Source organism: Pleurodeles waltl, chromosome 2_1 (genome assembly GCF_031143425.1).
Source record: "Pleurodeles waltl isolate 20211129_DDA chromosome 2_1, aPleWal1.hap1.20221129, whole genome shotgun sequence".
NCBI lineage: Eukaryota > Metazoa > Chordata > Amphibia > Caudata > Salamandridae > Pleurodeles > Pleurodeles waltl.
In genome coordinates this window covers 130,623,149-130,639,130 of record NC_090438.1, presented here as the reverse complement: position 1 = coordinate 130,639,130, position 15,982 = coordinate 130,623,149, and the positions used below count along the sequence as shown (strand labels likewise).

General features: G+C 44.1%; 1 protein-coding gene across 1 annotated transcript in view; it reads left to right on the top strand.

Annotated features, from left to right (window-relative positions):
• ATG4A (autophagy related 4A cysteine peptidase) overlaps nucleotides 1-15,982 on the top strand; it is a 173,170-nt gene that overhangs the window by 61,933 nt on the left and 95,255 nt on the right. Inside the window, exons 4-7 of the mRNA XM_069211583.1 lie at nucleotides 679-777; nucleotides 3,118-3,219; nucleotides 15,130-15,202; nucleotides 15,575-15,654. Of these exons, the coding sequence (XP_069067684.1) occupies nucleotides 679-777; nucleotides 3,118-3,219; nucleotides 15,130-15,202; nucleotides 15,575-15,654 (354 nt within the window). The remainder of the gene's footprint in view (nucleotides 1-678; nucleotides 778-3,117; nucleotides 3,220-15,129; nucleotides 15,203-15,574; nucleotides 15,655-15,982) is intronic.

The window sequence follows — 15,982 nt, the reverse complement described above, 5'->3', positions numbered from 1 at the left end:
TCTGTTACATTCTCTATTACTCTTTTACCATCAGGAACGTTGTGGTGTGATCATGATGGTGAACACTCAAGACCAGTCTAGTAGCTGCATGGAGAGCAGCTTTTGATCATTGGTAATCTCATTTTTGAGGACCACCTTGTAACCCTCTTTCTCCCCAAGAGTCCACAGTTTTCGTTCTTGAGCTTTGATACCACCCGAACTAGGAACGCTGATTTGAGAACATAAATGAGGATGCAAAATTTCATGTCATTGTATTGGATTAGCTGATATTGTGCCCCTTCAGCCATGTTCTTTACAAATAGTAAATGTGAAGCTGTTAATTCAGTGGTACACCCAGTATACTCGTAATAAAATAATATTGGGATTTTAGACTGAAATTAAATCGAATCAGCTGATTCTGCTCTGCTAGTCTTCATACTTTCTGCGCTGGAATATATAGAAAAACATTCTGTGGACTTAAGATGTAGGTGCAAGCATGTATTTTTGGAAGCTCTTTAAACACATCAGAATATTCAAAGTAGAAAGTGTAAGACTTCAGTGATGGAAGCTAATATATTTTCTATATGCTGTTATCTTTCTTTCCTAAGGCATGCTGTGCTATCGGTAGGCATACCGTTCTGTTTGTTCAGTGAATTCGATTACAACTCTGCATTGCTTGCTGTTCATTGTTCCCTGTAGGAGGAACGGGGCCTTCATCAGACACTGGCTGGGGCTGCATGCTGCGATGTGGGCAGATGATGCTGGCACAGGCTCTGATCTGCAGGCATTTAGGAAGAGGTAGGTGAAACTATGTTGATGTAGGAAGATCTGGTTATTTTGCTGCTGCAGGATCACCATGTAGCATCTGTTATGACATCTGTAACAAATTGGATTATTATTTCAAGTGGGTGACTATACACTACTCTTGTCGGTGTGAACCATCAAAGTCACTAACGTAACCTGAAGTTAACTCCCTGGTAGCTATGGCACAGACCAGACAGGCTTAATTTAGGAACATGTACAAAGTATGTATGCAGTCCCAAAACAGTAATAAAGTCAAAATGCAAAACAATAAATAATGCATACAAACTTACAAAAATAGAATAAAAGTTAATAAACAAAATGGCAACAAAATGACAAACAGATAACTTGAAATATGTTTTAAAGTAGGAATAGCCCCAAGAGGCATAAAAGTGACAATGATAGTCAGTGGTCTCAGCAGACCAGAACTGAGGCACAATTTGACACTGACTGTGATGGAACACAGGTCATATACACCAAGTAGGTTCATCCTGGGTCAAAGACTTTAGTCCTTTAAGCAGCAATTAAGTCCTAGTTAACTACAGGAGTACACTTCTAAAGCCCCAGGACCTCAGGCTCCCACAGACTCACAACAGATTAGGCAGCGCCCAAACAGCAGGGTCCTGATGAGGCCCAGTTGCCACTGGTCAAATGGGTAGTTGTAAGAAGACGCCTCTTGTAGCTTTCTTATATCCCCATATCTTTAACAGGGGGTCAATCATATTACACTTGTAGTCCACGTCTTTGTCCTGGGTACAAGTGAAAGCTGGTACAGTCGTTCAGGGCTCTTTTCAGATCACAGACAGCAAGTTCAACCCTCTTGTCATCTTCCTCTGGTGCAGGAGTATTCTGAAGTGAGTGCCTGCATCTGTCACATTTGTGCCTGGCATGACCTAGTGGTAGTAATAACCTTATGGCATGCACTAACCAATGGGTTAAAAGTTCCAAACTCCAACCCTGCCTACTTTTAGTATTTTCAAGGTGATGAAAGTCTTCGACCACACTAAACTTATGATCTGTGTGCTTAAGGTGTATGTGGTGGGGGTACTATGGTTATTTTATTGCCCTCCCACATCTAATACCACAATGTAGTTTGTGGTAGCCATGATACCACCAATAAGCCCAGAGACAGAATTCTGGTAGAGCAAAGCAGGATTTTCCAGCAACTAGACAGTGGATATACAAAAAATATTTGGTATCCTTTTTCCCTTCCTTTCTAGTGTTCTCACAATGTAATATGTTAATACCCAGAGACAGACGTTGGGCAGATAAACCAGGCCCTTAACCAACAAAAAAAGTGTATACAAAAGAATTGTTTTAGCATCCTGTTTCCCTTACTTTTAAGTGTATACCCAGTGTTGCACGAAAATCCAGCAGACCAGTCAAGCAAAATTTCTGACATTAGGATTTAGTAGGATTTCACACTCTAATGTTAAAAAGGATACCCACAGCCCCACCCTGCATTTTCTATCAAGTTCTGAGTCGCGATCTCTGCCCATTCAAGTCAGCCTATTGTTTGCTCCTAGGAGGCACTTCACGCCTTTTTCACACCTATTGAAATACTAATTGCTTCCTGGCAGACATGAGAGAGCGCATTCAAATTTAGCTTCCAGGGACCTCTGGCTTAATAAAGGTAACTTACCAAAAGTTACTGTTTCCTAAATACTCATTAAGAATCTGACTTTACTATTGAATGGGTTTTTGATAACTTTTAAAGGTAATTGTCTAGCTAGTCCCATCCCAAAATGGAGGATTAGGAATCTTAATCTGTATTCTGGTTTTCTACGTATGAGTTCTAGGCCTGAATGAAAATATAACATTTAGGTGCTAGTTACTAGATGGACATGTTAATATTAAATGCTCATGTGTCCTATTTTTAAATACCAATCACCCTGCCTTGTGCACAGCAAGACCTATATAGGGATAATTTATTAATATTTAAAAGGGATGTTTTGACCTGTCAAAAACGTTTATTTGCCACAGTCAAGCTACAATGGTAGGCCTCAACCCATATTTTACACTGTCACTGCATTGGATAGCAAAATAGCCATTTTGCCCTTTGTTTCATCAGCTCCTTTCCCTGAAAACCCATTCTCTGATTTTTTGCACCTTTGTTTGAATTACTCTGATATTTCTAGCTCTTCCTTAACCTGTCTTTGGCTTTTGCTTGTTTGGTCAATGGACTCGATCCTTTCAATGCCCTTGATACAAGTCATGGTGATATATAATGTAACTTGCAGGAGATGTAGGTTGTAAGAAAACCCAACTATAATACATAATTTGCAATACTAATAATTGCCATACGGCCTTTTAATTGTATTTTCTCTATTTCTCTAGATTGGAGATGGGAGATACATAAAAAACAGTCAGATAGATACCTCCGAATATTGAAGTGTTTCTTAGACCGGAAAGATTGTTGTTATTCAATTCACCAAATGGGTAAATACACTTCAATGTGCTTGACACCGCATGGCAGTGATATTTTGATATCTTCCAAATATTCTTTCACACTCTTCGATGTACAGTTATGCCATCAGCTCTGAACCCTCTTTCTCAAGTGTGAGCTTATGTTTGCAACCAGTAAAATAAATGTATGTCCTAGGGCACTTGCTTTAAATAGCATGTATTATTAACACATTTGTATCATCCTGATCGTCTCTGTTTCATTTCTGTGCATAACTCTTTTAGCTTTGACTACACAAGTTCCTACGTCTTACTCACTGCTGCTTTTGAGGTTCACAACAAGAGATAAATACAAAAATAGTACTATCTGTCTATGCACATTGGTTCAGCTAACTATTTTATGCTTGGGGTAATAACATTACAACTGCTTTATGCATCTTACATTTCCTCCATTTGAGAAAACATCCCCCACATATAGAGGGGTCAAAAAGTATCCATATTTTCTGTGTGAAAAAAACTGTTGTAAGCTAGGGGATTTTGTATTCTACAAAATTGTCAGTCTAAAAGAAAATCCAGGAGTATCACAAAATATGACTTGACCATTTCCAATTTTGAGCCAACATTAATTGTATGTTAAAATTGCTGCTTATGAAATTTCAAAAAGCATTGTAATTGTAAAAGTGTGCCTCAAACTGAATAAAGACACAATGAAGCAACTGGAAATCTATCTCTTCTTACAATACCAACCTCATCCAAACCAAGGGCTTGATTTAGAGTTTGGAAGATGTGGACATCCGTAAAAAATCAAGGGATGTCTTGTCCACAGTATAGACTTCCATCCACTCTTAATAGGGTGGATGGAACATCAGGTGACGGCGTTCTGCATCCAACTCAAACTCTAAATCTACCCCTAAATCTTTAGAGTGATAATGATATGTACTCTACCAGCAGCTAAAACACACGCACTCTTCCGTGATATCGCCAAGTAAAAGGGTAAGACACAGGTTGACAGCCCCACCCCCTCGCATCTTCCCCACACACCACACCATTGTGTTTTAGGAGAAGACACACTCTCCCCTCGACCAAGTGAACAGGGCTTATTCATCACATCAAGTTGTGCCACATCGCCAAATCCGCTTATGCAATCGCTCATTCTGAATAGTGTTTTTTTACTCCCTTCAGACAGAATCTGTGCCTTCTTCAGTTGTGAGAATGACACAAGAGGGTGTTATAAACAGACCTCTTAAATGCAGAAGTAGCTGCTTACTAAATACACTTTGTGCTTAGCAAGGTGTAAATGCCTCCAAGGAGTTAAAAGTGGCGCCTTTGTACTTCCAAAAAACAGTTGCAAAGCAAGTCTGTGTTTAAAAAAATACATCAAATCCATTTTATTTGATGAAGGAATACAGTAGCTTTAACATGTATATATCAACGTATAGTGATTTGTTTAAAAGGTTGTTGCTTTGAGCCATTTCTAAGTCAGAACACTCCTTTATCTATAGAAACTGTACAGGTGATTTAGCAAAGATAATAATGACATCTTAAATGCTCTTTTAAATTTAATTTGTTGTTTTGTTTTCTTGTGCAGCCAGACTCCCATTGCAGAGTGCTAATAAATATTTTTCTGTGTCAGCTTTGACTTTGAAATTGACTCATTCCCATACTTTTGCCCCGTCTGTCTCTCTTTGCTAGGTACAGCAGTGCAAACACCCAGTCCTCCATCCCCTTTCTTCCCCTGATGGCAGATCCTGTTGGACCTGGCCCTTTTCACAGGGTCATCCCCAAACTTGTTGCCTTCCTCCTCCTGTTTTTCTGACCTCTTTTTATTGGCTCTAGGACTCTGGGCACTTTATCACTGCTGATCAGAGCTAAAGTGCATGTGCTCTCCCTTCTAAATTTGGTATGATTGTCTTACACATGTTTGTCTTATTTAATTTACCAGTAAAACCCTTGTAGGGTGGTATACCATGTACCCAAAGCCTGTAAATTAAATGCTACTAGTGGGCCTGCAGCGCAAATTGCACCCCACCCCCTTAGAAGTAGCCTTTTAAACATGACTCAGGCCTGCCACTGCAGGGGCCTGGGTGCGCAGTTTAGGCTCTAGATAGCCCTATGGGCAGGGTGATGTGTATGTAAAAGGTAGGACATATGTCTTTATGAACTACATGACGAAGTAGTGACAGACTGTTGGACCTGGCCCTTTTTGCAGGGGTCATCCCCAAACTTTTTGCCTCCTTCCTCCTATATTTCCTGACCTGTTTTTGTTGGCTTTTGAACTCTGAGCACTTTACCACTGCTAACCAGTGCTAAAGTGCTTATGCTCTCGGGGTAAATTGTACTGTTGATTGGTTTTTCTTTGATTGGCATATTTGATTTACTAGTAAGTCCCTCGTAAGCTGCACTAGAGGTGCCCAGGGCCTATAAATCAAATGCTACTAGTGGGCCTGCAGCACTGGTTGTGCCACCCACGAGTAGCCCTGTAATCATGTCTCAGAGCTGCCACTGCAGTGTCTGTGTGTGCAGTTTTAAACTGTAAATTCGACATGGCAAGTGCACCCACTTGCCAGGCCTAACCCTTCTTTTTTCCTGCATGTAGGACACCCCTAAGGTAGGCCCTATGTAGCCCCATGGGCAGGGTGCAGTGTATGGTTAAGATGGGACATATACGTGTTTTATATGTCCTGACAGAGAAATATTGCCAAATTCAGTTTTCACTGTTGCAAGGCCTGTCTCTCTCAATGGTTAACCAGGGGGCTGCCTTTATACATGATTAAAGCTTAGATTCCCTTTGGGAGCAGATAGACATGTGGAGTTTGGGACCTCTGAACTCACAATTTAAAAATACATCTTTTAGTAAAGTTGTTTTTAAGATTGTGTGTTTGAAAATGCCACTTTTAGAAAGTGGGCATTTTCGTGCTTGAACCATTTTTGTGACTCTGCCTGTTTGTGGATTCCCTGTCTGGGTTAGTTTGACAGTTGGGCTGTTTGCACCTCTCTCCAGACAGGGACACAAAAGGGGTCTGGGGTGTAGCCTGCATATTCTGATGAGCCATCTGTGCTAGGAGGAAGGGGAAGAGTGGTCACTCGCACCTGAAAGGGCTGTGCCTGCCCTCACACAATGCAGTCTCCAATCCCCTGGTGTGTGTTTCACAAACAAGTGAGACTTTCCTTTAAAGTAGGCCTACTTCAAAGGCCAAAATGGGTATAAGAAGAGCACCCAAAACCACAGACTTTAGACACTTCCTGGGCTAGACACTCTACCTCACAGACACTTCTGGACAAGAAACCTGCCTTGCTGCTCTCTGGCTGTGCTGAGAGGTGCTCTCCAAGGGCTTAGATAGAGCTTGCCTCCTGTTTCCTGAAGTCTCAGAACCAAAAAGACTTCACTCCTGCAACTGAACGCCTTGTGTGGCAAAAATTTGATGCACAGCCTGCTAAAAACAACTCACATCCTGCCCCGAGAAATTAATTGCACGCCAAGCTGGAACGACGCAGCCTGACTTTGCAAGGAGAAGATCGACGCAGCGCCTACATAACGTCCGGAACTTCGATGCACGGCGCACCTGGGACGACGCAGCCCGACTTCCAGAGAGGAATCGACGCAGCACCTGCCATGCAGGAGACATTTCCGAACAAAACGCCCACTGGATCGACGCATCGCTTGTGACTTCGCACCACAAGCCCAAGATTCCACGCACTGTTCCCGGGGCGCCAGAAAACCCTGCAACCCAAAGAGGAACCAAGTCCATGCGCTGGAAATCGACATAAAGTCTTCCCCTGCATGGAAAATAACGATTCAAGTCGGTGTGCGAAGTTGCGAAACCGTCACACACCTCCCTGTTTTCCACGCATCGCATCCTCCACGGTCCCTTGCAGAGATTTTGAACGTGAGCCAGGTACTTTGTGCTTGCAAGAGACCTTTATTGTTTTTAGGAGACAATTAATTGTTTTGCAAAGACTTAAGACACTTTATATCACTTTTAGAGTGATATCTCAACATATACTTATTGCATTTCAATCGTTTTTACCTGCCTCTTACCAGATAAATATTATATATTTTTCTGAACACTGTGTGGTGTATTTTTGTGGTGCTATATGGTGTTATTGTATGATTTATTGCATAAATACTTTACACATTGCCTTCCAAGTTAAGCCTGACTTCTCAGTGCCAAGCTACCAGAGGGTGGGGACAGGATAATTTGGATTGTGAGTGACTTACCTGACTAGAGTGAGGGTCCTTCCTTGGACAGGGGGCAACCTGACTGCCAACCAAAGACCCCATTTCTAACACAGCCTATTTGGGTTCTCACTACTGTGAGGGCTCCTTTTGTCATAGGAATACATTGCAAATGCCATGACATATGTTTAAGTGATATCTTCTGATCTATGAGGAATAGCATGGGCATGTTTACTATGTTTGAAATGGTAGTGAGAAATCCTGCTTATTGGTGTTGGTGGATTTTTTTATTACCATTGTAGAAATGCCACTTTTAGAAAGTGAAAAGAAAAGATGATGGAAAGAATGCTGAACAATGCAAACATTCACCCTAGTCACAAAAATCTGTGTTTAATCCATTGTTTTTTTGATCATCTGTTGTTTTTGCATTTGTCGACCTAAGGGTAGGGTATGCCCAGAAGTAGGCCCGGTGCTTGCTATGCCACCAGATTCAAGCTAGCCTGGCTGATGAGGAGTGATACCCCGAAACGGGTCCCAGGATGCATGTTTCTGAACAGGATGCTTGTTTCTGGTCCAGGGAGGACCTGGCCTGGCAGTCTAATGCGTTTGCAGCATGACTCTTATCCACGCCTGAGGCAGAGTGACAACTCCACTTGGTGCCTCCTTTCCAGACAGCCATCACACAGGAGGGTGTGACAGAAGAGACACCTGCATACTGATAGTCTTCCAAGGCTGGGGAGAGGGAGGGCCGTTCACACCTTAGATGTGAATAGGCTATTTTCTGCCCTCACACAATGGACTGATTACTCCTACTGATGTCTGGAGACAGGGCTGGGTTAAAAGGGTCTTGTACTTGACTTGAAAGGACTCCTTCAAAGTTACCCCCTGAACGAAGGCATTTTTGAGTATAAGTGGAAGGGCTCCTGTCCCCTGATGCAAGAGCACTTTTGGAACTCGGATCAAACCTCTGCGACAGGGACTGCTCGACTGGACCAAGGACTCATCTGGACTACTCTTCTTTTGTTGCCCTGCTGTCTAGCGTCTACTGGGTGGCCCATAGGCCTTATCTGGATTGCTTTTCTGCTTGGTGCCCTGATGCCAGCCTGTTCCCTGACTTGGTCCCAGTTGAGACACTGGGACACTGGGTGGATTTAGCACCAGATGCTGCTAGAGGAACTTCCCAGGAAACCGCCGTTTGGACTGCCATGCTGTGCTGACTGTCACTGGACTCCAAAGACCCCGATGTGCAGGCCTGCTGCTTGATGAGTACCCCAGCCAGCAACACCGTGACTGTGGCCCCTCCCTGTTGCAGGCTCATTCTCCCAGCTACAAGCATCTTTAGGAGAAGGAAAGTCCAGTAGATGCGCCGACAATCCTTAACTAGAGTGGATGAGGCGCGTGCTGTTTGGTGCCCCCGGGGCACAGGCAGCCATCCACTTTGGAGCCAGTTCACTGCCGGGCCCAGGAGCATCTGTCATGGAATCTGGCCACCACAAAGGAGGTGAGGGCGAGGGTAGACGGAGTGGAGGGCCGCCATCATGGATCAGAGCCACTGTGCTGCTGGCTTGGAGGCAGCGGCTCCTTGGAACTGAGCGTAACAGTCTTAAAGGCATTGGAAGGCTCCGGACACGCTGCCTAGGTGTATGGCAGCTGAGAGGAGAAAAGCCGTACCATTGAGCAGCTATACTGATGCAGACAGCTGCGGTGAGGGTATTTCTGAGACCCGGGGCAGGAGGCTCATTTAGAATCCTGTATTCCCCCTGGGGGGGGAGAGCCCGTAACGGCCACTACAGCCTTTTTCCTATTCTGGATGCGAGGGAGCAAGTGAGGTCTCCCTGCATTCGTGAGAACCGTGTGCTGCAATCCTTCGGGGACCTTGGTAATCCAGCTTGCAGGATGTATAGGAAAACCTCTAGGGAGGTCCCATACCTGCCATCCCCCTTTGTCCAGTTCCCGCCCTGATCATCAACAGAGCGCAGGAGGGTCTGTGACTTTAGGAGATGACTTGTTAATTACCGTACTCTCTCTGAGACGCACTATAATTTTTGTGTAGAAGGTGGTTGTTGGGGATGGTCTTAGAGGTTGCAGTTCATCACCCTATTTCTGTCCTCATTTTTGCTGCATTTTGTTTTATGGCCTGATGTTATATGTTGTGCTTGCCATGTTGGGGTGAGGTACATATGTCAGGACTTGTATTGCAGGCATGGGGCAGCTATGTCTTGCCCATGACGTGCAATGTGGGAACGCTTCTTATATTTGCATTCATGATGCTGATGATCTGACAAGTGCCAGTTTGGTACAGTATTACAGATTCATGTTGTTTTTGGTCTAATGATTATTGTGCAATACAGCTTATTTTTATATAACATATTGTGAAGTCTCCTTTGTGGTGTATTTATTTGTGTAACTGGGTTGTGTGTGTTATGCAAACGCTTAACACATTGCTTCTGGGATACGCCTGACTGCTTGTGCCAAGCTACCAAGGGGGTGAGCAGGGGTTATCTTAGGCGTGTAGCTCCCTTGCCCTGACTAGAGTGGCAGTTCCTGCCTGGCTTAGGCGCCTACCTAACCAACCAGGAACCCCATTTCTAGCAGATTCATACTATAAAAATATATTCACTATATATATTCACTTTAAAAAAGTTCAGAGTAATTATCAATGCCTGGGATTAATTTGAGCATTCCATCCGTCATGTTTTTGTTTTCCATACGGCTGATATATGCCTCTCTTCTAAAGTCCATTGTAGGTAGCTGGCCCAGTGTATGTGGTGAGCACCTATGGTGTAATCACCTTAATCCAGCCCAGGTATCCCCTACTAATGAGGTGTAGACCGTGTCTAGGAAGCCAGGGCTCTCTAGAGGTAGCTGTGGATGAGCAGTCAGGACTTATCTAGGAGACATGCAAAGATTATGGAATACTACTACAGTCACACAGCACTTACATGAACGTACCACACAGTGTTACAAAAATAAAGTTACTTAATTATGGTAACACAAATACTAAAATAATATATAGGCAATACCCCACTAGCAGGTGAGTAAACACACTATTATATACACATTAGAAGTCAGGAATTTGCATAGAAAACAATAGAAAACAGTGAAATAGCAGAATATAATGGAGAACCTGGGGGGAGACCAAACCATATACTAAGTAAGTGGAATGCGAAAGTCAGTCGCCTACCCAAAGAAGTGCAATCTGTGGAGGGAAGCTGAAGGGACTAGGAACCCCAAAAGGTAAGTACCTGGGCCCCCCTCAGCGACCAGGAGAGAAGAGGTAAGTGCATGTTTTTTTCACCAAACCTACAGGTAGACTTTACAAAAGGACTGGGCGAGACCCAAGCAAGACTGGAAGAGGGCCTGCAAATAAAGAGGACCAAGTCCAGTTTGAGTTGGGGTGTCCGGTGGGGCAGGAGCCACTACTCACCCTTCTAGAGATGCAGGACCCAGTCGATGGTGAAGACAAGGAGTCAGCTATGCAGCACAGGAGCAGGAGAAGAGTTCCAGGAGTGATGTAAACGATGTCCCACGTCATAAGAAGAGTTGCAGTCAGTCAGAGGTGTGGAAAAAAAAAAGAACAAGCCTTGGCAAAGGCAAAAGTCGCAGATGAAAAGTTGCAGAGCTGCCGGAGACCAGGAAGGCCCAGGAGGACTCAACCCAACGAGGGAAGTCCCTGGTGACCCTCAGCAGTGAAGAGAGTCAGAAGACGAGGATGGAACCTCCACAGGCAACTCACAGGCAGCAGGCACAAGAGTCGCAGTGAGGCCCACTCAGCACACCTGGTTAGGAGTGTCACGACGCTGGAGCAGAAGGCAGGAGACTGTGCTTTGCAGGGAAGAGTGCTGGGGGCCGGGGCTACACGGAGCCTAAAGATCCCTTGGAAGAAGAGTCGACAAGCCTTGCTAGCTGCAAGGGTCGCGGTGCAGAGGGGTCCTGTCCTGCAAGAAGAAGCATGGGCCTACCGTGTCCCAAGTTGGACATCTGGTAGAGAGGGCCAACGGGACCACTCCAGTCCACCACCTGTGTGGCAGGAGAGAAGATCCACACAGCTGGACTTTAGTTGCAGTAGGTGCCTGCGGATGCAGGGGAATTACTCCTTTACTCCAAGGGAGATTCCTTCTTGCTTCTTGTGCAGGCTGAAGACTCATGGCCCTCAGAGGATGCACAGCTAGGGAAATGTTGCAGTTGCTGGAAGGAGCCAGAGAAATAATGTTGCAAAGCGGAGTCATCGCTGGAGTTGCAGATTGTTGGTTCCTGGAGGGTCCAGTTGCAGTCCCTTTGGCCAGAAGACGACGTACGTGATGCAGAGGAGTCCTGCAGGAATCTTGCGTGTCTAATCTGAAGACCCACCCTGGAGGGAGACCCAAAATAGCCCAGGAAGAGGGATTGGCCACATAGCAGGGTGACCACCTATTAGGAGGGGGCTGTGACATCACCTGCCTGACCTGGCCACTCAGATGCTCCCAGGGGCCTCTGCCCACCTTGGATTCAAGATGGCAGAATCAAGTGGCCACCTGGAGGTGCTCTTGGCACCACCCCTGGGGTGGTGATGGACAGGAGAGTGGTCACTCCCCTTTCTATTGTCCAGTTTCACGCCACAGCAGGGACCAGGGGTCTCTGGACTGGTGCAAACCGGTTTATGCAAGGAGGGCACCAAATGTGCCCTTCAAATTACACCAGTGGCTTGGGGAGGCTACCCATCCTAAGCTCTGTACCAGGTATTTCCAACGGGAGAGGGTGTTGCCTCCCTCTCCCAAAGAAAATCCTTTGTTCTGCCTTCCTCTGCTTGAGCAGGCTAAGCAGCAGGAGGGTAGAAACCTGTCTGTGGGGTGGCAGCAGCGTGGGCTGCCTGGAAAACTGGTAGGAGCAATGCTGGGGGTCCTCTAAGGAGCCCCAGAGTGCATGGAATCATACAACAATACTGGCAAAAGCATTGGGGTATGATTCCGACATGTTTGATACCAAACATGCAGAGGTTCAGAGTTACCATTATGTAGCTGGACACAGGTGTCCATTACGTGGGTAAAATGGCTTCCCCGCAAGTCCAGGAAAATGGAGCTGGAGTTCGTAAGGGCACCTTGGCTCATGCAGGGGTGCCCTCACACACAGGTACTTGCACCCTGCCCTCTGTGCTAGGAGGGCCTGCATAGAAGTGACTTACAGTGACCTGGTGGAGTGACCTGTAGTGAAAGAGTGCACGCTGGCTGCAGTGGCAGGACTGCAGACACATTTTGTATGGGCTCACATGGGAGGCATAATACATGCTGCAGCCCATGGGGAACCCCTGGTGCCCCAAGGCCCTGGGTACCTGGTACCATATAGTAGGGACTTACATGGTGACACCAGTATGCCAATTGTTGGGTGTACTATGTCAGGAACAACCAAATGTAGAGGGGGCGAGCACAGTCACTGGGGACCTGGTTAGCAGGATCCCAGTGAACACAGTCAAAACATACTGACAGCAGGCAGAAAGTGGGGTAACCATGCCAAAAAGAGGGTACTTTCCTACATCCATCACTGCCTGTCTTCTGAGTGGGCAATATGTAAGAAGGGATCTGTCCCCTAAGGCTGTGGTTCAATCCCTGAGATCATACACTGTGTCAATGGCAGTCAAAGTAGTTTGCCAGATAAAGACAGCTTTTAAGTGTTGTGGTATGCTCAGTTCACACCAGCTAGTCTAGCCCATGCCCTTCATCCTTCTTACACCATCCATTCTTCACTCAGGTTCATCCTCTGCTTCTAACTAGTGAGTCAACCACGGGCTTAGGGAATTCTGTTAAAAGATATTTTGGATTCAGTGTTAACCATGCTTATTTGACTCGAAGTGCAACTATTAGAATGGATTATAGAGCCCACCACAATATAAAATATACTTGTGTCCTAGCCTGGTTTTGAGCTTGCTGCACTGAAGCCACCATCCCTCTGAATTAATATGCTCTCTTCTTCAATCGTCTTGATCGGTGCCAGTTCACTCAACCTTAGGACCACAAAGAAAGCAATCCCACAAGTGTATGCAGAGATTTACAGCGCAAGGGTATTAAGACATATTTGAGGTAGCACTCTTGTCACTAGCACTGAGAAGTAGGTTCCGAGCACCAGCCAACGCTATGAAAGGTATAAAATAAATTAATACAAAGTCTCTAGGTTTGGCAAGGAAATTACTTCTATTTTGTTCACTGCCATCTTGCTTCATACTTTGAATCTCACCAGGGTTTCTTCTGGCTTTCACAAGAAAATGTTGAGTTACTAAAGAGGTAGCCTTACCTGCATAAAAATATCTATTAGATGAAGGAAGCTACTTTCCACATACAGTATTAGGTTACCCTTCGGACCCTATATGAGTCCTTTCAATGCTCAACTCATTCCTACCAAGTGGTTTTCTGAAGGATTGCACTCTCCTGAATTTCAGACCTAGTGCACTAATTTCTCTTTGGTGTGAACCAGAGGCCTCATGCTTTAATTTCTGTCTATCACAAACTTTCAGAATGTGTCCTTCTTAAAATGAGATAAATCTCAGTGTAAGAAAAGGGTCTTTAAGATGAGAAAGTATGAGTATTAGCTGTAACAGATTGCGCTAGAAATCTATCTAAAAGCACACTATGTGGCAAAGGGGTAGGATATCATTTTCAACTGAGTATATATTTTATTGAATATGTTGGTGAGTCTTCAAATCTTTGACATTCATTTGTCCTTGTTCAAAATATACCTTGAAGTAGATACTCAAGCATGAGCGTGGGATTAGTAACACTTTTGGTCATCTATGTAGTTCAACACCTACGCAATGGACCAATTGTTGGACCACAATGTGATACTTTTGTTAGGCAGCTGCTAACCCCATAGTATCACTGCTACCAGGTTGTGAAAAAGTCCCAAGGATTGATGTTGGACCCATGAAGTGTTGGGGCTCTCCCAACATACTCTTATGCACTCCTTCAAGGACCCCAGTACTCTGACATTCCATTAATCTAGCCTTCTCACGGCACACTACCTCTTGCAGAACATTACTGCAAAAGCAATACTGCCTGCAGTAAATAGTGGGGAACGTTTAGATCACCATTAGCCAATCTCTATCCTCTTTAGTGACACCCCTTGAAACACACAATGTCTTGCTTTGTACCATTGTATAGATGTGCAAAGTTTGAGCTAGACAATATACCTACACTTGGATCTCGAGAAGATTCTTTCGGGCAGTGTTACTGTGTGTGTGATGTTGACATATGACATCCTGTCCTAAGATGGAGCTTTCCGTTCTGTTAGGTTTGAAGACACATTTACGCCTCTGGTGTCACCGGTCACCTCATAGATCAACTACATTTCTTAATTTAAATGGGAATTATTAAAAATGCCCCTCTACATTCTTGATTCGATTCTGACTACAAATCTACTGAACTGACAATATAAACTGGTGGAGACTTACATAAAGGAAAAACATACAGGAGGAAAATGCTCCATGGTGTTGATCACACTCCAAAATGCACAATTTATTCTGAAAAGCACTTAACCACTCACAGTATTCCCAGTACTTGCTAATGCGAGGAAACCTAATATTTACAGTATAGGATCCATACCTAAATACTACATCCTAATATAAGCTGATTCCATCCTTAAATTATATGGTTTAGTATGCTGATTCTGTGCACTAAACTGTAAACACAGTAGGGCGTGCTTGGTTACCCAGGTATCTGATTGTACAGCCCTATGAACTTACTCTTGTATTGACTGGCTAAATTGAAATGCATTTCCCACCAGCATATGTTTTATGTTTCTAGCCCAAATGGGGATTGGTGAAGGGAAGTCAATAGGAGAGTGGTTTGGACCGAATACTGTGGCACAAGTTCTAAAGTAAGTAACTACCACCTTTTAAAAGCATCTGATCTTTTATTTAGTGAACCTTTTATAATCATAGCTGATATGAGATGTGTATGCCAGCAAAAGCCATGATGTTACACAGATTAGGAAACTACTTGAACAATCACTTGCTATTTCATGTGACTAATCCAAGAATGTGATCTGCCCAGGAGCAAATATATAGGATGTTAAAAAAAAGTTGTGTGAGAAAGTATTTGCCATGACCCACAGCCATTCCCAATACCTGCATCTATAAAGGCCCATTATTAATTAATTGAGTGTATACCGTGTAAAAGAGGTTGCTCTGTTATTTTCTCAAAGACCTCCATGTTTGTGAATTAACATTCCATTTTACACATCTTTCAGAAAACTTGCTGTTTTTGATGAGTGGAATTCTCTGGCGGTGTATGTTTCTATGGACAACACAGTGGTCATTGAAGATATCAGTAAGAAATAATTTTTCTTATTGTCAAAAAATGTTTTTGTAATTGATCATCTTCCTAGGCAGATTCTTTCTTTGTTTAGTAAAGCATTTTTTAATGGTTGTCTAAAAGGACTTTCAAAGTTAGAGCCTTTTTATTGAGAATACCTTCATCAGCATTTTGTTCTTATCACCATGTAAACATACTCCCAAAAGAACAAGGTGTGGCAGGTCATAGAGTTGTGTTTCGTTTAACAACTGCATTTTGTGCTCTTTGGTGCAGATGGCACCCAAAAGAAGGGCAAGTTGTGGAACCGAACAGGGAGTTCCCAATCAACGATGCTAAACTGGGG